This window comes from Camellia sinensis, chromosome 8 (assembly GCF_055761805.1).
Source record: "Camellia sinensis isolate YWXY chromosome 8, ASM5576180v1, whole genome shotgun sequence".
NCBI classification, from domain to species: Eukaryota; Viridiplantae; Streptophyta; class Magnoliopsida; order Ericales; family Theaceae; genus Camellia; species Camellia sinensis.
The window spans coordinates 125,233,154-125,253,508 of NC_138968.1; the positions used below are offsets into that span (position 1 = coordinate 125,233,154).

General features: G+C 40.4%; 1 protein-coding gene across 1 annotated transcript in view; it reads right to left on the minus strand.

Moving 5' to 3' along the window:
- LOC145788567 (inositol phosphorylceramide glucuronosyltransferase 1-like) overlaps positions 1-20,154 on the minus strand; it is a 33,562-nt gene extending 13,408 nt beyond the window's left edge. Inside the window, exons 1-10 of the mRNA XM_082883358.1 lie at positions 19,654-20,154; positions 18,491-18,611; positions 16,245-16,430; positions 15,784-15,947; positions 14,778-14,885; positions 14,419-14,556; positions 14,197-14,301; positions 13,520-13,805; positions 13,301-13,424; positions 11,032-11,195 (exon numbers count right to left, since the gene is read on the minus strand). Of these exons, the coding sequence (XP_082739484.1) occupies positions 11,054-11,195; positions 13,301-13,424; positions 13,520-13,805; positions 14,197-14,301; positions 14,419-14,556; positions 14,778-14,885; positions 15,784-15,947; positions 16,245-16,430; positions 18,491-18,611; positions 19,654-19,887 (1,608 nt within the window). The 5' untranslated portion in view covers positions 19,888-20,154 and the 3' untranslated portion in view covers positions 11,032-11,053. The remainder of the gene's footprint in view (positions 1-11,031; positions 11,196-13,300; positions 13,425-13,519; positions 13,806-14,196; positions 14,302-14,418; positions 14,557-14,777; positions 14,886-15,783; positions 15,948-16,244; positions 16,431-18,490; positions 18,612-19,653) is intronic.
- Between the last annotated feature and the right edge of the window lie 201 nt (positions 20,155-20,355).

The window sequence follows — 20,355 nt, forward strand, 5'->3', positions numbered from 1 at the left end:
CAAGAGGTATAAGACTTACCTTGTGAGCTTTGCTTTGAACACTTGTTTTGCCATCTTTTTATACTGTTTTTGGCCTAGTTTTTAACTACAAAAAAACTCTGAGTTTTGAGACCTAAAAGTGATGGTTTTAGGTCATTTTGTGTAGAAGGGTGATCCACCCTTCTTGTTGCTTTATTGTGTAAGCTTTTGTACTATCTTTCAGCATATTCACATCAAACTTTTTGGCTCTTTAAACCATTGAAATTCAGAGTTATTTCAGTGGTAAAAACTTGGTTTTGAAGTCCAAAATTAGAGGGTGTAGCCTCCCCTTCTTGTGCCTTGTTTGCAAGTCTAGATAGCTTAACATGTGAGCATGATTTTCTAACATTTTGTACCTCAATCTCAACATGTTTTTGCTACTATTTTGGACTGTTTTAGCTTTGTTTTGAGCTGGTTTGGTCCTTTGACGCTTGTATTGTGTGGTTGTGGTGCAATCTCCTTCACTAGCTTAATGTTTTAGGCTTTTAAACATGAATTGCATGAGTTGCTTGCATGTTTTAGTGTCATGTTGCACTCCATTTCAGCACTGAAATCTCGGCAATCTCCCTCTATTCTTCACTATTTCATTTGTTTTGAAAGTGGCTTTGAACCCCTTGTTAGCTTGAGTGTGGAATTGAGACCCTCATGCCTAATGATTTAATTCCTTCGGGAATTTGTTACCAACAGCATGAGACCTCTTTCATGTTCAAGGTACTTGTGGTTTAAGCCCTCTTTCTATTAGAGGACACTCATCTTTTGGACTAATCAATTAAAGAATTGATTGGTCATCTAAAATGGGTAAATAAAACATGACAAGTAAAAGAGGCAAGATAAAGCATCTTTCGTGTTGCATTGTATGTGTTCGGATCAAACGTTAATTCGAAACCGAGAAAAATAGGACGTTTCATACTCAAAGTGATGAAACGTGCCACTTTTCTTAGTCACCATTGCCCTTGATCGTGCATGATAGGGTAGTGGTTTTGATGAGTCTTGTTTTGTACTCATTAAACTTGTACAAGCTTGGTTCTTTAGCCATCATGCATGGTTAGCAGTACATACACTCCTTGAGAATACACTGCTTTGTCTCTGTTTGCTCTCTGTTGCAGCAAAAAAAAGAGAAGTTCAGGGAAGGGGTGGTCGACCGGCCACCAGTAGTGGCTGACCGGCCACCAGCAGTAACCGACCGGCCACTAATGGTAGCCGACAGCCACCATTGGTAGCCGACCGGCCAGAAATGAATTTTTGCACAAGTGTGTTCCTGAGTTGGAGCAGAGATGTTCTAGAAGTTTGCAGCACTATTGGTGTTCAAGTGAGTGCAAATAGAGGTGTCCGATGGCAAGGTGGTGGATTTTCGGAAGGAAACCATCCGAAAATGCATGCGTCCCTCGCCTTCGAGGCCATTTACTTGCTTTGTTTAATTAGTTAGCCGTAGCTAATTCATTCATACAAGTGTTGTAATTAATTAGCTTAATTCGGTTTGTAATATTTGATTAGCTAGAATAGTTCATTAATTGTGTTGTAATAGCTTAGCTTAATTAGCGTAGCTAGTTAGCTTAGTCTATTCATTCGGACCATCCTTTGCGAGGGCGCATCGTTGTAATAAATGTACGTGCATGTGTGCATGTCTTCCAACTCCATGTCTTTTTTCTTTTATTTAAACTCTTTTGATGGTTAGATTAGGGATCATTTTCGATTAGCATACCTTATGCTTGCATGTTTGCATCCATTCATTTGTCTTACATGCACCGAGGCTCGACGCATCATTCAAACTGCATTGTAATTTCAATACTTCTTTGAATACGTGTTTCAAAGCATGTTATCAAAGTGTTGCAAATGTCATATTAGTAGTCGAGCCTATTAATTTCATATTGCATGTGTTGCATTAGGCATCTTGCATAGTTAGGATCATGCATTTTTCTAACTAGTTTTTGTTTTGACTTGGAGTACTCGGTAAGTTTTATGCTTTAGCATACTTGCATTAGTGTGATTGCCATATTGCCATGTTTTCGCATGCTTGCCATGTGGCTATGTGCTTACTTGCTAAACTGCATGAATGCCTGTGGATGAAGGCTTGATTGTTTGAATTAGAACGATTCAACAAATGTGTGTTTTAAGCCCACTTGAGGTGGCAAATCCGCATTTCCAAGTCCACTTGAAGGTGGCAAATTCAAACCATTTTCGCAAAACAAACATGACTTAAAATGTTCCAATTCTTGCTATTTAGTCTATACTTGTTTGTGTGCGTCACATAGTAAAGTTAGCTAATAACCGGAACAAAAACACATAAGGTTTATAAAACAACATATCATAATTAGTAGAGGCCGATCTTTGATCAGGCAAGCAAGGGTGCTCATTTCATGACCTTCCCCCTTTGTAACTAAGTTCCCGAGCCGAGGCAACTTTGATGATGACGGACATGTGGCCTTTGGCATGAGTCAGGGTTTCCTAAATTTTTCGAAAATAAAATATTTAGGTGACGACTTTGTAATTTGGCAAAGTAGTCCAATTTTGGCATTACTTGATTTAAAATCGATTTTCCAAAATGATTTGCCGGATTGGACTTTTTTATGTTTATCAATTTCATACTGCACTTGTGAGACTAGATTTAGAACCACAAGTAGAGTCCGAACTGTGAGGCCTTTCTTTTCAAACCCTTTCTGAAAGGCTGGGGGCTTGAAAAAAGGCGAGCCAACAGTTTCTGGCGACTCTGCTGAGGATTTAGAGAACTTGACTCAAACTCATGATATGTTGTTTTATCTACATTTATGTGTTTCTTTGCATTACATTTGCATTGGTGCGCCTAACTCACAGTGTTTGCCATCTGCTATTCCTGAGCGGTTTGCTAGAGACTTGCTTGGAAAAGCTTGCCGAAAGGCTGACCGGTTGCGGGCTCTGCCACGTTGGGAACACAAGCCTTGGATCTGGACTACCGTTGTACCATTTGATCCTCCTTTCACTTCTCGGTGTTAGGTGTGAGAGGTGTATTAGGTAGTCTTGCTGAGATATCCTTTTTGACCAATCAACCTAGTTGCATATTGGAAGCCATAGAGACTGTTCCAAATTAGGACAGGTTGCTCAATACAGGATTATATGAAACCGCTTGTTTGCGTAGTGAATCCCTAGCTCCTGATGAGATTAGGACAAAGTAACCCTATCCCATCATAGGGGTGTTTTGGCTCTCACTTGCTTGGTATGTGCTTTTAGAGTGAAACTCTGCAGGAATGTATGTATCAGTTGCAAGTCCGGGTATCAGTGTTGAAGCAGAAATTTGGGGTAGAAATTAGTGTTTGACTACAGTCGTCTCGCTTAAAGATTTCAACTGTGTGTTGTCTTTGTCTAAGCCGAGGTGTTGTGTGTTTTCTGATTTTTGTTTCTTTTGCTTTATTTTTGTTTTTGCAAGGTAGTGTTTCACAATTGCTTCAGACGAGGCAGTTACCCCCCGAGCACTCTGGACTCGAGTAAGGTAGATTTATCGATCGGAGGATCTTATTGGAGGACAACTAGTGTTTGCTTCGCTACCTCTGGTTACCAGATGGAGGAGAGTTAGGCATAGCTCACCGGTTCAACAGTAGCCAATTCAGCAGTTACTGACTAGTTCAACTGTGCTCAGTCAAACCCAATCATCTATTTCAATTTCAGAAAGGGAGAGCACACCAATTACGATAGATCAGCACCCCTCAGTCAACATGGAGGATATGATGCGCCAACTTTAACAGATTATCAAGAATATGCAGTTGGATGCTGCCCGCCAAGCGAAAATTGTAGCCCAACAGGCTGAGTTGATTGCTAGGCTATAGCAACAACAGCCGCAATATGGAATAGCTTTTGTATCCCATCCACCTCCTGCAAACATCCCAGTACCCAGAGCACCTGCTCCCACAGTTAATGTCCAGGAAAATGCAGACATCCCAGTGGATCCGATTCCGCCCCAGACTTCCAAAGCACCGGTTTACCCAACGGAGGCACCATTTGAGCTTGAGGTCGATCCTACCGCACTGAAAGTGAGCAAGCTTGAAAAGCTTTTCAAATGAGCTCAGGGTGTTAATTCGATCCCAGATATAGAGGATGGCTATACTGATGCGGCGGTGACATTGCTAGACAGGTTTAAAATGCCGCATATAGATCGCTTTGATGGCTCGGGTGATCCCATGGTCCACTTGCGGCTATTTTCAGACATTTTGCGGCCAATGGGCCTAACTAGACTGTAGAAGTTTTCCCTCTTTGGTCGGACCTTGTCGGGTATCGCGGTCATTTGGTATGTTAAACTTGAGGATTCTCTAAAGAGGAACTGAGAAGAGAAGGCTGAGGCCTTTATTGCTCAATACTCCTATAACACTCAAATCGAGGTCACAACTCGTGATCTCGAAGTAACTCGCCAAGAGCCGATGGAGGGCTTCTCTGATTTCGTCACTCGGTAGAGGGCCAAGGCCTCCATGATGACCACTTGACCAGCCGAAAAGGACCAAATCAGAATGGTTGTCTGTAATCTGTAACCGAGGTTGCTACAGAAGATGATAGTCTTACCTCTGCCTACATTTGCTGACCTCCATGAAATAGGAGTACAGATAAAGGATGCAATGAAGCAGGGTCTGATAGACCATGAGAAAGAGTAGCCCAAGAGGGCTTTTACACTCAGTTCCAATGCGGCTACGAGTAGTAATGCAGCTGCAAGAACCTCTGATGTTGGTATGGTCACCACCACACCGAAAATAGCTACCCCTTTTGCCGGTACATCCGAAACCACCTCACAACCTGCAAAGCACCAACCCCGAGGCCAGAGGGTTTTCACCCTACTCTACATGTCTCTATCTTCGGCCTTGAGGGTTCTAATCAAAAAAGGGTATCTGAAATCCCTAGAGCCGCGCCCATTGCCTAATTCCCTCCCTCCTACACACAACCCGGCCAAGTACTGCGCTTTCCACCAACAACATGGTCACGACACCGACCTATGCTTTAGATTACGTCATGAAATTCAGGATCTCATTGACAACAAAGTGATAGCACCTCATCAAAAGCCTAACGTCACTACAAATCCTCTCCCACCACATAACCAACCCCCTCTACCCAGGCAAATAAACCTTATCCAAACACTGGCTGTCCCGTACGACCCCAGTATATACATCATCTATTTCCACCTACCTAAGCCGGCACTGTTCATCCCAGAAAGCACAGACTTGTGCATGATGATAGAGTCCATATCCCAACCCGAACCTGTGGTGGTAGCTGTGGTAGCAGAAGGTATGCTTGAGGGCTCTGTGAGCTTAACTGAAGAGGAATACAACCTGTGTCGCTACATTGTGCCAACCAATCAGGCCAGACCAGGGGTGGAATTGCTGATGGGAATGGAGGTTAATGTAGCCCGGGAGGACGGACCAAGCCAGGGACTAGATGACTTAGCCGAGCTCGAGGAGGACATCAGCAATCTATAGTTCTTCGATGAACAAGATCTAGGGAGTATACAGATTGGCTGGTTTGATATAAACGGATCAACGAATAATACGGGATGGCTCAGTGATGAACCGGATGTTGATGAGGGGTTTTAACCAAAGCAGGAACAGCTGGAAATAAGGATTGCTGCAACGGCCAGAACGGTCGACGACAAGGGAAATTTGTCGGAGAGCACCTGTACTAAGAATTTTGCTCAGAAATTTAGTAGCGTTAGTACAGCCGATACAGAACAGAAGGTCGCGCTGAAGTGATTTGAGCATGAAAGAATTGAAAATGATCAGAAGGCTAGAAAAGCCAAAGGCCCTGCAGGGATTGACTGTGATGCGGATGTGGGAATATTTACAACGGAACCGGACAGTTGCTTGTCAGTTGCCGAGGGAATGTGGTGGGAAGATGATGATTTGCATCTTGTCCACACGGATGAAGATTGGGGATAAAATCTGCCAGATGATACATGGTATTCCGAGGAAGTTGATCACATGACTAGGAGCGGGTGGTACTTTAAGCCCCCATACCTGGACCAACCAGAAGCATCTAGGAAAGATAAAGAAGCTGAGAAACAGAAAGATAAATTGTTAGAGGAGGAAGCTGTATTGAAGTAGCTGAAAATATTCAGGCGAACATATCCATCTGGGGTTTGCTCATGGTTTCATCGGTGCACAGACAAGCCGTCCTATCAACAATGGATAACGCTAAGCTCTCTATCGACACGACCCCCGAGCAGTTAATGGGACTGGTCTTCCTGGGAGGGGCTTCGCCGACTTTGACCTTTACAGATAAGGAACTGCCGCCTGAGGGCTCTGAGCATAACAAACCACTATACATCTCTGTTGAATGTAAAGAGAAGTGGCTACCAATCGTCTTGGTTGATATTGGGTCTGCAATTAATGTGTGCTCGTCGCGCACGGCCTATGCTATTGGCTTGAAGCTAGCATACTTTGTACCAACATTCCAGATGATTCGAGCTTATGAAAATACAAGTCGGGAAGTGATGGGGACAGTTCGAGTCAGAACGCAGGTCGGCTCGGCACAACTGGATGTTGAGTTTCACGTCCTAGATGTTCCAACCACTTTTAACTTACTCATTGGACGACCGTAGTTGCACCAAGTAAAAGCTGTCTCTTCCACTCTGCATCAGATGTTGAAGTATCCCCATGGGAAGGGGGTAGCCATTGCTTTTGGAAATTCTTCTATACATCCTCCACCGGAAGTCACTACACCAGTACTGGAAATTGTACGCGGTGATGAGGATGTTTTCATGTTTGGGTTTAGCTTGGCTGAGGCCCGGGTGGTGCAAGATATCCTAGCTATTGATGAGGAGTTGTACATCAGTGCTCAATTAGTCTACCTTATGAATAAGTTACAGCATGTACCCGAAATGGAATTGGGAACAAGCGGTCGGAAGGACGTTGTTGAATTGGCCAAAGTGCCACATAACCCTCATACCTTTGGTCTAGGTTACATGCCTACCAAAGAGGACTGGGTAAGAAAAAGGAAGGAAATGGCAGGAAGAGCCAAAGCTAAGCAAAGTGGGAATCACTATGAGATGGTGCATAGACCCATTCAAGGAACCTTGAACAGCCGCTTTGTCTGGGAAGGGAAAGATTTTCCATTTTGCGACTTTCCTGAGCCATGGTTGAACTCTGAGAAGCGGCGTTTGCCTGGCTTTGAGATCTTCTTCGACCTACAGTTGCAAGGAGATGAAGTTGCAGAAGAATAGACTGACCTACCAGCTGAGGCTGAACAGAGTATAGAGGATGACTCCAATGGCAGTGAACTTGAGGTATGAGCAGCGCTGGGTTGTCTCCTTTTGGATCCTCAGAACAAGCCGGAGAGCTTGGGGGATGACTTCACCGTTTCCATGGTCGGAGTGTGGACCCTTCCGGTGGTATTCTGGATGCATCTATCGCACTTTCCCTCGTTTGGAAATTCCAGGAGGGCTTTTTGTCCAACAGTTCTGAATTAGGTAGTGAACGGGGATCTGATTCCACAGAGTCTGTGGAGTCAGAATCAGATTCCAGTTCTTCTGAGTTGGAGTCTGGTATTTCTGGGGTTGATAACCTGAATGCCGTTGTTTTGTCCAGGTCGTCTTTTTCCTTTTCTTTTGAGTCGGTTGTAACCGAGGAATTGGACGAGCCGGAAGCTTTGAATAAGAATGGTACCACTACTGTTTCTGAATACTTTTTTGTGCCACTTGTATATTGCATTGATCATGACTTTCAAAATTTTCATAAACGATGAAGAAGGAATTCCTTTAGTTTTGAAATATTTGATTGATCGAGAGGAGGAGAGGTTTGTACAACCCCTGGTTTATGAAATCATTTCAATTAATGTGGGTACTGAGAAGGATCCGAGTTCGGTCCAGATCGGGTCCACGTTGTCTTCGGAGGAACGCGAGCACTTAGTCACTTTATTAAAAGATTTCAAAAATGTTTTCACGTGGTCCTATGAAGACATGCCTGGAATCGATCCTGAGATTGCACAGCACTGGATCCTTCTTGATCCTAAGGCCTGACTCGTCAAGCAGAAGCTTCGAAGAATACGCCCGGATTGGGTTTTGAAGATCAAGGAAGAGGTCACCAAACAGATAGATGCCGGGTTCTTGCTAGTATCTGAGTATCCTACTTGGCTGGCCAACATTGTTCTGGTGCCGAAGAAAGATGGTAGAATTCGAATGTGTATGGATTTCAGAGATTTGAACAAAGCTAGTCCAAAGAACAACTTTCCTCTACCGCACATTGACGAATCGGTGGACTTCACCGCAGGCCATGCTTTGCTCTCCTTTATGAATGGGTTTTCCGGGTTCAACCAGATCTTGATGGCACCCGAGGATAGGGAGAAGACCGCCTTCACCTCGCCGTGGGGAACTTATTGCTACAGGGTGATGCCGTTCGGTTTGAAAAATGCTGGGGCTACTTATCAACGAGCTGCAACCATGATCTTGCATGATATGATCCACAAAGAGGTTGATGTGTATGTGGACGACATGATTATCAAGTCCAAGGAAAGAGAGAGCCACTACACCGCATTGAAGAAATTTTTCCAACGAATCAGAGAATATCGATTGAGGCTGAACCCACAGAAATGTACTTTTGGTGTCACAGCAAGGAAGATGCTGGGGTTCTTGATTACACAGAGGGGCATTGAGGTCGATCCTTCCAAAATCAAGGCCATCCTAGAAATGCCACCACCAAGGACTAAAAAAGAGGTGCGAGACTTTCTAGGAAAAGTGCAATTCATAAGACGGTTTATTGCAAAATTAACCTTGACTTGTGAACCACTATTTGGTCTCCTGAAGAAAGGAAATAAATTCCAATGGGATGACCGATACCAGGTTGCTTTTGAGCAGATCAAGCAGTATCTACAGAACCCACCCGTGTTGTCACTGCCGGAGTCGGAGAAGCCGTTGATTTTGTATCTGTCAATAACCGACACGACAACAGGCTACATGCTTGCGCAGGAATTTGAGGATAGAGTGGAGAAAGCCATCTATTACCTGAGCAAGAAGATGCTAGAATATGAGACCCGTTACACCCCGTTGGAGAAGGCTTGCTTGGCCTTGGTATGGGCTACCAAGAAGTTGAGGCACTACCTGTTAGCTCACTCTGTAATTCTGGTTCCGAGATTAGATCCCATCAAATATCTCTTTGAGAAACCAGCGCTTAGGGGTAGGCTAACCCGTTGATTGCTTATTCTCTCCGAATTTGATTTGAAGTATATGACTCGCAAGTCTGTGAAGGGGGGAACGGTAGCGAAGTTCCTAGCCGATCACCCAGTCAAGAGAGACAAAGCAGTAGAGTATTTGTTTCCAGATGAGGCCATTTTGCAGGTCGAGGAAAAGATTTGAACTATGTACTTTGACGGAGCGTCTAACCAGTACGGTTATGGGATAGGGATGCTGCTGATAGCACCTAACAATTCCCACATACCTTTAGCTTTCAAACTCCAGTTCAAGGTATTTAACAACGAAGCAGAATACGAGGCATGTATCGCTGGCTTGGAAGCCGCCTTAGAACTAAGGGCAAAATGGTTGGACGTCATTGGGGACTCGAACCTGGTTGTGTCTCAAGCAAAAGGAGACTAGAAGGTTAAGGAAGAAAGGATGAAAATCTATCACCAAACCCTGGATGTTCTGATTCTCAGGTTTGAGAAGCTAACCTTCATGCACCTGTTAAGAGAGAACAACAGGTTTGCTAACGCTTTATCAACTCTATCTTTCATGATAGACATCCCTTTGGGAGTCCGGATGCGCCCGATCATTATTGAACAGAAGTATGTGCCGGCCTACGAGCTGATCGCCGCAATAGATGAAGTGCAAGATCAGAACCCCTGATATCATGACATTTGGAACTTCTTGGAAAATGAGGCTTATCCACTAGGGGCAAATGCCAAAGATAAAAGGGCAATACGACGAATGGCTACTCAGTTTATCATCTGCAGGGGTAAATTGTACAAACGAGGTCATCTAGGAATGTACAAACTGTGCGTCGATGAAAAAGAATTAAAGCGGTTAATGGAGGCCATCTATGTAGGAGAATGTGGTTCACACATGAGCAGAGTAATGCTAGCTCGGAAGATTCTCAGGCAGGGTTACTACTGGTCAACCATGGAGAAGGATTGTATTGGTTTTGTTCGGCGATGCCACAAATGCCAAATTCATGCAAATCGCATGAATATCCCGCCGTCGAAACTGTACAACATGACTTCACCATGGCCGTTTTCAGTCGGGAGAATTGATGTTATTGGGGCAGTTACTCCGAAGGAGTGGGCATGAGTATATCCTGGTGGCAATAGACTATTTTACAAAGTGGGTTGAAGCCCAATCCTATGCAGTACTAAAACCATCGCACGTAGCCAAGTTTATTAGGAATAATATCATCTGTCGTTATGGGGTCCCGAATGAGATCTTTTCAGACAATGGTTCCCACTTCAAAAGAGAAGTGATCGACTTGTTGGATAAATACAACGTGACTTTTCATAAGTCATCTACATATCGGCCGCAAACCAACGGAGTTGTTGAAGCCGCCAACAAGAACATCAAGCACATTCTACAGAAGATGGTGGAAACCTACAGGGACTGGCCAGACAAGTTGCCATTTGCTCTCTAGGGCTACAAGACTTCAATTCGAACATCTACTGGGGCAACTTCGTATTCTCTGGTTTATGGGATGGAAGCTGTTCTGCCGATTGAAGTTGAGGTTCCGTCGTTGCGGGTTATGGCTGAGTGCCAGATAGCAGAAACAGATTGGCAGTAGAGCAGGTTCAAGGAACTAATGCTGTTCGACGAGAGGAGGCTGAAAGCACTGTACCATGTCCAATGTTATCAACGTAGGATTATCAGGGCTTTCAACAAGAGAGGAAGCAACACCAAAAGATAAAAAAATGGAATTTCTAAACTAGCAAAATTCAACCACCCCCTAATATCTCTACTCCCCCCCCCCTCCCCCCACGCCGCACGCGGAGCACCACTATATTACAACTCAATTAGGGAGAAATATATGCCAAACAAATCACAGATTTAAAATAAAAACCGGAAGAAAGAGATAGCTACTGTCTATAACTTACATCATTAGATTCAAGCCTCCAATCAACATAAGAAACATATGCTCCTTGTCCGTGGTGTGTCCTTTTCTTCAAAACCTCTCAAAAATGATCCAATCCCTAGGTGTTCTGAAGCATACGTCATGAAAGACGCCAAAACTAGGCCTCCCACAAACATTAAACCTAACCTGCACGTATAGATAACAAAGGAAAAAAACACAATTATTGACTTGATCACAAACAAAAATAGCAAAATAGGGATTTTGGAATTGCATCTTAATTCAAGGGTCACTATGTAAAAATAGCAAAATAGGGATTTTGGAATTGCTTCTTAATTCAAGGGTCACTATGTAAATATTAACTACATATAGCATAATTGAGCCTCCGGAAAATAGAAACAGAAGGCACTGCAGTTCTTGAGAGTAAATACAAACTTGCCTTCAATGAAACAAGATTAGATGCTGAAAGTTAAAAACTTAATTAGGTGCATTTAACAATCCACAATTAGTGTCTTTTTTTTTTTTTTTTCTTTTTTTGATAAATACAATTAGTGTCAACTTAAACTATAATAACCCTTGGTCTGGCACTCTTACTGCTACTAATTCAGTAAAAACTTTTTAGACACTAATAATTTATGATGAAAGTTTTCCAAACTTTTGGTGGTATCAAACGACGTCACAAGTACAAAGTGGAGTAAGTGACCCATAAGAGCAGTTTTTCTTCGTAATCATTTTGTGTGTGTGTGGTTTTTTATTGGGGGGGGGGGGGAGGCTGGGGCCGGGGGGGAGACTACTTGACAGGAAGAACCTGAATTATAGTATATTGAATTTCAATGCATCACAAAATTCAACCTTCCTCATTCCCAACATCCACACCCAAAGAGGAAGGGGACAAGAAGGATAGTGTACATAGAAGAAATAATTAATATGCAGATCACACACTGTCTATACATATAAACAGCCCAGATGCAGAAAATGACCATTGTTCATCATTGTCACTCACCCAACACAATTAATTTCTTTGCGATGATAAAGCAACTTCTTAACAAACTTCACCAATTCCAACCTAAGCACTCAGCTAACTCGATCTAAATATTCTCAGTCCACTCAAGCTGAACTTAGCAATTTCAAGAAATGGACTTTTAAATATGTTGGTACTCACCTGAAGATTGGACTTTTAAATGCCCTGTCAAATGAGTTTGGATAACATTAATTCTTCCATAGATCCAGTAAATATCTATCCCAATTCTTGCCATTTAAATGTTATACATATTATAGTTCACAAGTTCATTTATTATAGAAATATGTGATATTCGGATGAATCACGCATAGCCTTGAACTTCTTGTATCTTACACATATTGAGCTCTTCATGTATGACTATCCTTTATTATTCTGAAAACTATCTATTCTACTAAAGTTCATTATGTTTCTTCTTACAAGAGGGAACTATGGAAAGATATGAGGAATTATTTGGATTTTCCAAATTTAGTTTAGGTTTTTTGTTTTTTGTTTTTTGTTGACAAGAGACCTCCCCAAGGAGTAAATATTGGATGCAAGGGTGATAACATGTGGCAGTATCACCATCCAATAAGCATTGTTGATTTGCGGCAGAGACCACAATATTGTTGGGTTAGTGGGTTAGTGGGAGACAAGGGTTGATCACTTAAGGCATTCGCAACTTTTTATTGGCCGGTGATACACCACATAAGATGGTATCACCGTTACATTCAATAGTTTTTCCTCCCCAAGATAGGGCCACATTGGACCCATTCTTGCAGAGTAAATTCCTGATACGCGCAACCACATATATCATTTAACGCCGGGAACAACACTAGGAAGGCTCGAACCTTGGATATCCTGGTTTACAGTTCATCCCAAGGTAAGCCCCTTCAACACTGAGCCACCTGTGCGGGTTCGAAATTCAGTAACTTAACAGAAGTATTCCATATTTAGCTATTTATGTTCAAAAAAGAAGATAGCTAGAGAATTATAATTTTCTAGTAAATATAATTGCCCAGACATTTTAATGCAGATTATTAACGTGTGAGGAACAATATTATAAAGATTTGAACACAACGTATAAGAGAAAATATGAAGTTTCATGATTTGCACCAATACAGTGTATCAAAAATCAATGCAATCCATTGTTTGACAGGAAATGAGGCCACAAACACAAGCAAGAATCAAATAATTAATTATGCAATTGCACCCTGTAAAAAATTTCATGCTTTTAAATCAATGACCACCTAATGCATGGCAGTGATATCACTACAGAACTTTTCCTGCAAAGTACCTGGGGAACAGAGCAGTGATCCCGAGAAAACAAGGCAATGAAGGGGCAGCAATAGCCAGGAATGCCATTCCTAACCCATAATAACATATAGCAACATCATAAGAAGATACCTGCAGCTGATGACCTACAACATGACCCCAAAAAAAAGTTGAATTGATTGGCATCAATCAAGAATGACAAAACTTACATAAAACTTGGTTATGCGTAAACTCAACCAACCTTTTCCAGAATCACAATCAATAGATCCAGGACGAGAAGAAAAGGAACCCACTTGATTTGCCTTCATTTTTCCCCACTGATAAATCAAATATAGATAACTTCCAAACAACAAGAAGAAGATTGTGAATGTCCACTCATACATCAAGAGCAAACCAGTCCATGGCATTACTTGCCGAGGGACAATCATAAGTGCAAGTGCAAGGGACACCAGAGCAGCCACTAAACAGACGTAAACAGAAAGTCCACCCAAAAACGCAGGCACCTTTGACTGTGCTCCATTTGAGAACTGTTTATGATCACAACAAATAGTTTCAACAAACATCAAAAGAACATATATGTACATATAATTTAAAGTTATACTGCACTCCATTTCAGAACTGTTAATGACCACAACAAAGTGTTTTAACCAACATCAAAAAGAAGAAATATGTATATATAATTTTAAATTTAGAGTCTTAGACAGTAAGCTAGGAAAGGTTGAACTCCCATTTGCACATGTTGAAAGCATCGAGACTAATACCAACTCTGTGAGACAGCAAAGGCATATGGGCATTGGCCATCATCACAGCACTTGGAATGAGAAGTGTATATATATTAAACATTAATATATAAAGAGAAAAAAAAATCCAAATGATCATGCATGCACTATTTCCTAGAAGTTAGAAGAGAAAATTAACCCGTTGATTGGAATTAGCCGTAGAAGAAACAGCTGAATAAGCAAGAGCACCCCTAGATCTGAATATGTAGGAAAGGTGCCTAATATGATCGCAGAATGAACGTGTCTGCACCAAAATCAACTGCTTTCAGCTCCAAAAAACAATTATATATCTCATATCTGCCCAAGTGTCATAAAAAAAAGGAAAAAAAAAGGAACGAGAGATTATAAGAAAACTGCTGACCTGAAGAAAATACCGATAATAACAGAAAAGTAAAGCAAATAATGGTAGCAGAAAAAGAAGTTTGACAAGAAGTGCATCATTAGGATTTCTGCCCCCACCAGTTCCAGGAAGAGATTCTTGAAGCTGTTCCCTAACATTCTGCAGTAGTAACAAACAAAAAATTCAGATAAGTATGGGGTGGATTTGTTACATGAAGCTCTTCAACTGCATGAACCAACTTGCACCATTCTCCATATATGGAATAGAAAATGCCAAACATGAAGGATCCGATGCAGAAAAACTAGATGAAAATATGGAAATTTATAGTGTGGGCAAAGAAAAGAAAACGAATCACAGTTACGAGTAACAATGAAAAGTACCTGCCAGACATCAACAGGTTTTAACAGCCAAGATGTCCACCAATCCCATGGTTTAAGGGGACCAAGTGTATAGTGAATAACACGAAGTAAATCCTCATCCACCATCCACTGCATGTCAAACGAGAAAAACATTAGAAAGTTTAATTAACAAATTCGATGCAAATAAAGTCACACTCAGTCTTATTTTTAAGCCACTGTGTCATCCATCTAACAGTGAACACATAAATTATAGTATTATAAAAGTTATGGCAGTCATATTTTTAAATTTTCATAATTTAGATATTATTCAAACATGAACAGAGGTTAGATTTTAGTGTGGTGTAAGCATTCAAGACAGTCTTCTTGACTGAATAGAAAATTGGATGGGGGGAACAAAAAAAAAGAGTAACCAAATATAGTTAATCAACCAAGACAAATTCTTCTTTAATTGGTAAAGTAAATCTGTATGAGATCATCACAAAAAATAAGAAAGTTCATAAATGCTATTGTGATAAAACAGGAAACAGAAGGTATCCACTATCACAGATATCTCAGCCACCATCATAGTTGGATTGTGATAGAATCAGTAAGTGAGATGAAGGAACAGAAGGTAGGTCCAGCACTTGAACTCAACCGTTATTTGTATCATGTTAAGGACATGGCTGCAACAAAAAATGGCCAGCAGTTGCTGGCAGCATCCAGATCTACAATTACAAAGTTTTCAGCCAAAATTCTCAGCAACATTGTCCAATATCAAGGCAGCTATAGATGTAATTAGAGAGAATGCACAGATGTAGATTGATATATCGACCTACACTTAAACTGTTATCCTCAAGTGCAAACAAATACGAAGTCAACAGATAAAAAAACAACACCCAAATAGTACATATTAATGTATGTTTGGGAGGATGCTAAATAAAAACAAACACATGGATGGATTCAACTCTAATGAAGAAATAAATACACTAGTCCAGCAATGGAAATCAAGTATAAATAGAAACATTGTTTGAAGTTCAGAAACCAGTACCTTATTTGCAAGCATGTAAAGGCCAACATCTGCATTATATAGAGTTGAGAGTCTCTCCATGTCGGGAACTGTTCGAGAATTTAACACATGCTGTGGCAAATCTGGCTCAAAAACGTGTGCATTGGGGAACCCTGCATAGTAGGAGTTCAGAAACCCCTGATCTCCTGTGAGGTAAATAGGATGTTAGCTTTTAATTTAACTCTTGAATTCACCACCCAAAAAAAAAAAAAAAAAACCCCACATTTCATAGTTCCACGGTTATAAAAGTAATTTCTGAACTTTGTTGCAATGATGGATGCTAATTATTTGACAGTAGGACTAGCCTAATCTGCTTGACCTTGCGAACATACAGAGACAATACTCTTCCTACGAATAGAATATAAAACTTTTGCAATTAATAAACAATAAACAACATATAAAATGTAGCAGACAACAAATAATGCATGAAGCAAAGCCTGTACCTCCAGTATAAGAACGCAAAGTTTTTACTTGGCTCATCATATCATTAAAAACCGCTTGAGACGGTTCCACTACCATAACTCCTGAATTAAGCCTTTCTGAGTGCTTTAAATTAGCACAGAACTTCCCGCATTTAAACAAATCTTCAATACTCTTCACAACTATTGTATCAGCATCAAGATACACCACTGCAACAACCAAAGAAAAGAGAGAAAATAAAGTATCAATACCATTGGGCTAACCATAGGATACAAATTAGTATGCTCCATCACTTGCTACATAAAAAGAAAAACAATAAAAATTATTGTTGCTCAGAAAATATAAGTAAGCTCTGCTCTGGTCTAAGGAGAAAGAAGGGCTCGCTGGTTGTTCTGAATCAACTATTTTTTTTCCATTTCCCAGTCATGATGACATTAGTAACTTCGAAGACCAAGATCACTTGCTCCTTCATCATTCTTACGCGGAAGCAAAGTACAAGCTCATACTCCTGGGAGGGGGTAGATTCCTGGTTAGAGGCAAAGGAGGCAGAAGAATTTGAGAAGGATATCACAGAACAAGAACATATTATTAAGGAGCTAGATGAAGATGGCTATGCGTTCAGCAAGCATGTCAAATTTATTGCACAAGAAAGCAATCTCATCCATCCATCATCATAAGCGGAGCTCTGCCTGATCAACCAGTGACTGGAAATGCTTTGGATGGTCAGCAAGTGACAGAAATGGGCTCAATCCACTTGAAGACCATGATTCTCTCCTGAAATAGTCCAGGGTCATAGGCACTTAATTCACTTGTAGACGTCCAAGCGGAACTTGGGAGAATGTAACTGCTGGATATGTCCTTGGTGTGAAGCCAACATACATGTTGATGAATCATGTTCCCATCGAGATAGAATTGCAGTTCCAAATAGGATGGAACCTCTCAAACATATGAATCCCAAAGAAGCAAAAGAAGGCCACCAAGACAAAAGAAAATCTATAAAGAACAAATATATAGCCTCTGTTTGGGAAGTGGGTTTGGGTGGGTTTGGGGCTATTTTAGCCACAAAAAACAAAATAGGCTTTTTAGGCCAATAAGACAAAATATCACATCCAACCCATAATCATTACATTCTATCTCTCACAAAAAAGCCAAAAGCCCTTCCTAAACTAGGCTTTTTAGCCCCATGCTAAAATAGCCAAAAAAGCTAAAAAGCTAAAAAGCCAACCCACTTCCCAAACCAAGCCATAGTATGTGAAATAAAAAAAATGATGAAAATAGCAATCTACATCAGAAGAAAATAAGAGCAAAATATGAAGAACAAATCAAAATAGGGACAAATGTACCCAAAAAAAAAAATCAAAATCAAAATAGGGACAAGAACATATGCTAAAAAATTACTATGCTTAACAGTTTAAGTGGTAATATATTGTAGACATTTAACACGTATATTACAACCAGAATACAAAAAATTCTTACAACATATTTATATATATAATTTACATACATAAAAATTCCCCTAAGTGAGGGGGGTTGTATATTTGATTTTGCCGATGCTCATCTTAGACAACAAGATATTTAACTAGGCCATGTTCATTTGGAAACAGTGTTATTTTTCTGCTCACATGTTGAGAAAAAATTATAGCAAGGTTGGAAAACCACTTCCAACTGATAAACTTACAGCCACCATAGGGAGATTATCCGATGTCAGTGTGTGTGGAGATTCAAGCAGATCGACCTGTGGTTGCTCTGTCCTCAGTTTCAAAGGAAAGCTTCATAAACCAAAATTCAATTTGAGTAAAAGCCAGTTGTGTGCGATCACCTTAATGTGACTGGGCATACATATAATAATTGGGTCATAGGCACCAACACCACCCAAAACTAGTCATGGAAAGATCTATTGGTGATGCTAAAAGCACCCGTAGGAAAAAACTTGGATTTGGATTCAATAGGGTGGATAGCACTGGAAAAGGCAAAGGGGACTTGCCTACTACTGGAGTGGCAAAGGACTGCAGATCCTACTTCAGGCGGAGAAGAATCAATAATCCCAACAAGATAGAAGCTCTCCCACAGAGAACGGTATAACTCATGTAATACCAAAAACAGATCAAATCAAGTTCCTTAATGCAACTAGTTTGCTTCATTGATTCAAGTAATTTATTTTCATTTAGATGGAAACCAAAAGAATAGGAAATTTTTTATTCAGGGTTTTAGTTTTTCTTCTAGACAGTCCTCCATTTTCTTTGCAATTAAAAAAATAGAAGTACATTACCTTTCTTGTAGTCAGTCATGTTGAATATTTTTAGCTTTGTGTAGACTCCCCAAAATCTTTTTGGTCGCACTTGATTAGGATTTGCCAATAAACTAATTAGCTTCACAATCCAACCATCAGCCTGCAAATACAAAATCACCAAAACGCATCAATGCTAAAGAGAAAGGGAGAGAAAACTAACTAAGCTAAAATTGAGGAAACTTTTAGCAAAAACCAAAAAACTCAAGTCATTAACAGAGCAGTTAGAAAACATTTAAGAGTTCTCATAATCCTATTGAGACTAAACCACACTTTGCTTCTTGCTTTCAAAAGCAAGATTATGGCTTCCAAAATGTCAACCAAACATAAAGAAACACATTAATTTCATTATGTGGAAAGCAGAGGAAAATAACAAAAGTTTCAACTACAAATTCAGTTATGTTTCCAAAAAGGATAGACCTTAACTCAGTTCTGAATCCAGTGAGCTCTTTTTAACTTAAATCCAAACCTCTTTCCTTGTCCTTAACTTTCTTGGCAACAAAACAGGTGAGAAAAACTGGTAACTAATTATCTGAAGTCCTCATAAGCTCTAACATAAACAATTCCATGTTCCTAACTATCTCTCTGTTAGGCAAGTAAAGAAACATACCAATACTAAAGAAGTTAAAACTTCTTCCCACAAATCCAAAACCTGCCAAGAACTGACCGGGGAACCTTATAAGACTCGAATTTTTCCTGAATTTTCTTATTAACCAAACAAACATGAAGTAGAATTGACACATTGGCAAGTAAGACAACATACAAACACATCAGAATTTAACTCTCATACATATTCCCCCCAAAAACAAAATCTTGCCTCAAACTGATTGGGAACCTATGAAAGAAAATAAGATTAAAAGTTCTCCGAAATTCTCTGAGAAACCAAACAAGCAACCAAATAAACATTAATTCTTATGATTTACTATAAACCAAAATCTGCCAAAAACTGATTTGGGAAACCTTATGAAAGGAAAAAAGACTTGAATTTTTCCAGAATTTTCTTATTAACCAAACAAGCAATAAGTAGAATTGACAAATTAGGAGCTTAAACAGTACGTCAACCAAATAAACATTAATTCTTATGATTTTCTATCCTCAAATTAGATTTTCTTAGCAACCAAACAGGAAGAGAGTAAAATTAACACCTGTAAGAGGTTCTTGGCGTAGTCAGAGACGCCATCGGAGACGAGAGCAACCATGTCCTTAGTAGATCTGGTGTCCCGAATCGACTTCCCGAGAACACGAACACCGAGTAGAAACTCATCGCCGTAGAGAAGAGTCACGTAGGCCTCAGCGGAGGACTGAAGAGCATGGATCGTATGCTGAGACAAAGTAAATAGAATCAACACAATCCCTAATCTCCAATCACTCGGTTTCATCGCAATTGAAACAAATTCAAGATATCAGAACGTTGGGATTTTCTCGAGAAAATTAAAATTTTCTCGAGAAAAGTTTATTGGGATTTGTGCAATTTTTCTCTTATTCAAAAGATGGTTTTCTTCTTTGTTCTTTCTTCCTCGAGAAAATTTTGAATTTTCTTGAGAAAAGTTTATTGGAATTTGTACAATTTTTCTCTTATTCAAAAGATGGTTTTCTTCTTTGTTCTTTCTTCTTCTTCTTCGTTGTCGTGTCTCTGAACAGTGTTCCAACTGGTTTGAAAGTATAAGTTATTTTTTAGCCCTTGTGGTTAGATTTATTTTTATTTTTGACCCCTAGAGCTTCGGAATATGACAGTTTCACCCTGGGCTATTTGAAACCCGGTTCGCCCCTGACCCAACCGAGTAGATCAGACTCGACAATAAACAGTCGGCCCCAAGGCGGCCCATGAATCATGATTGTCCATATAA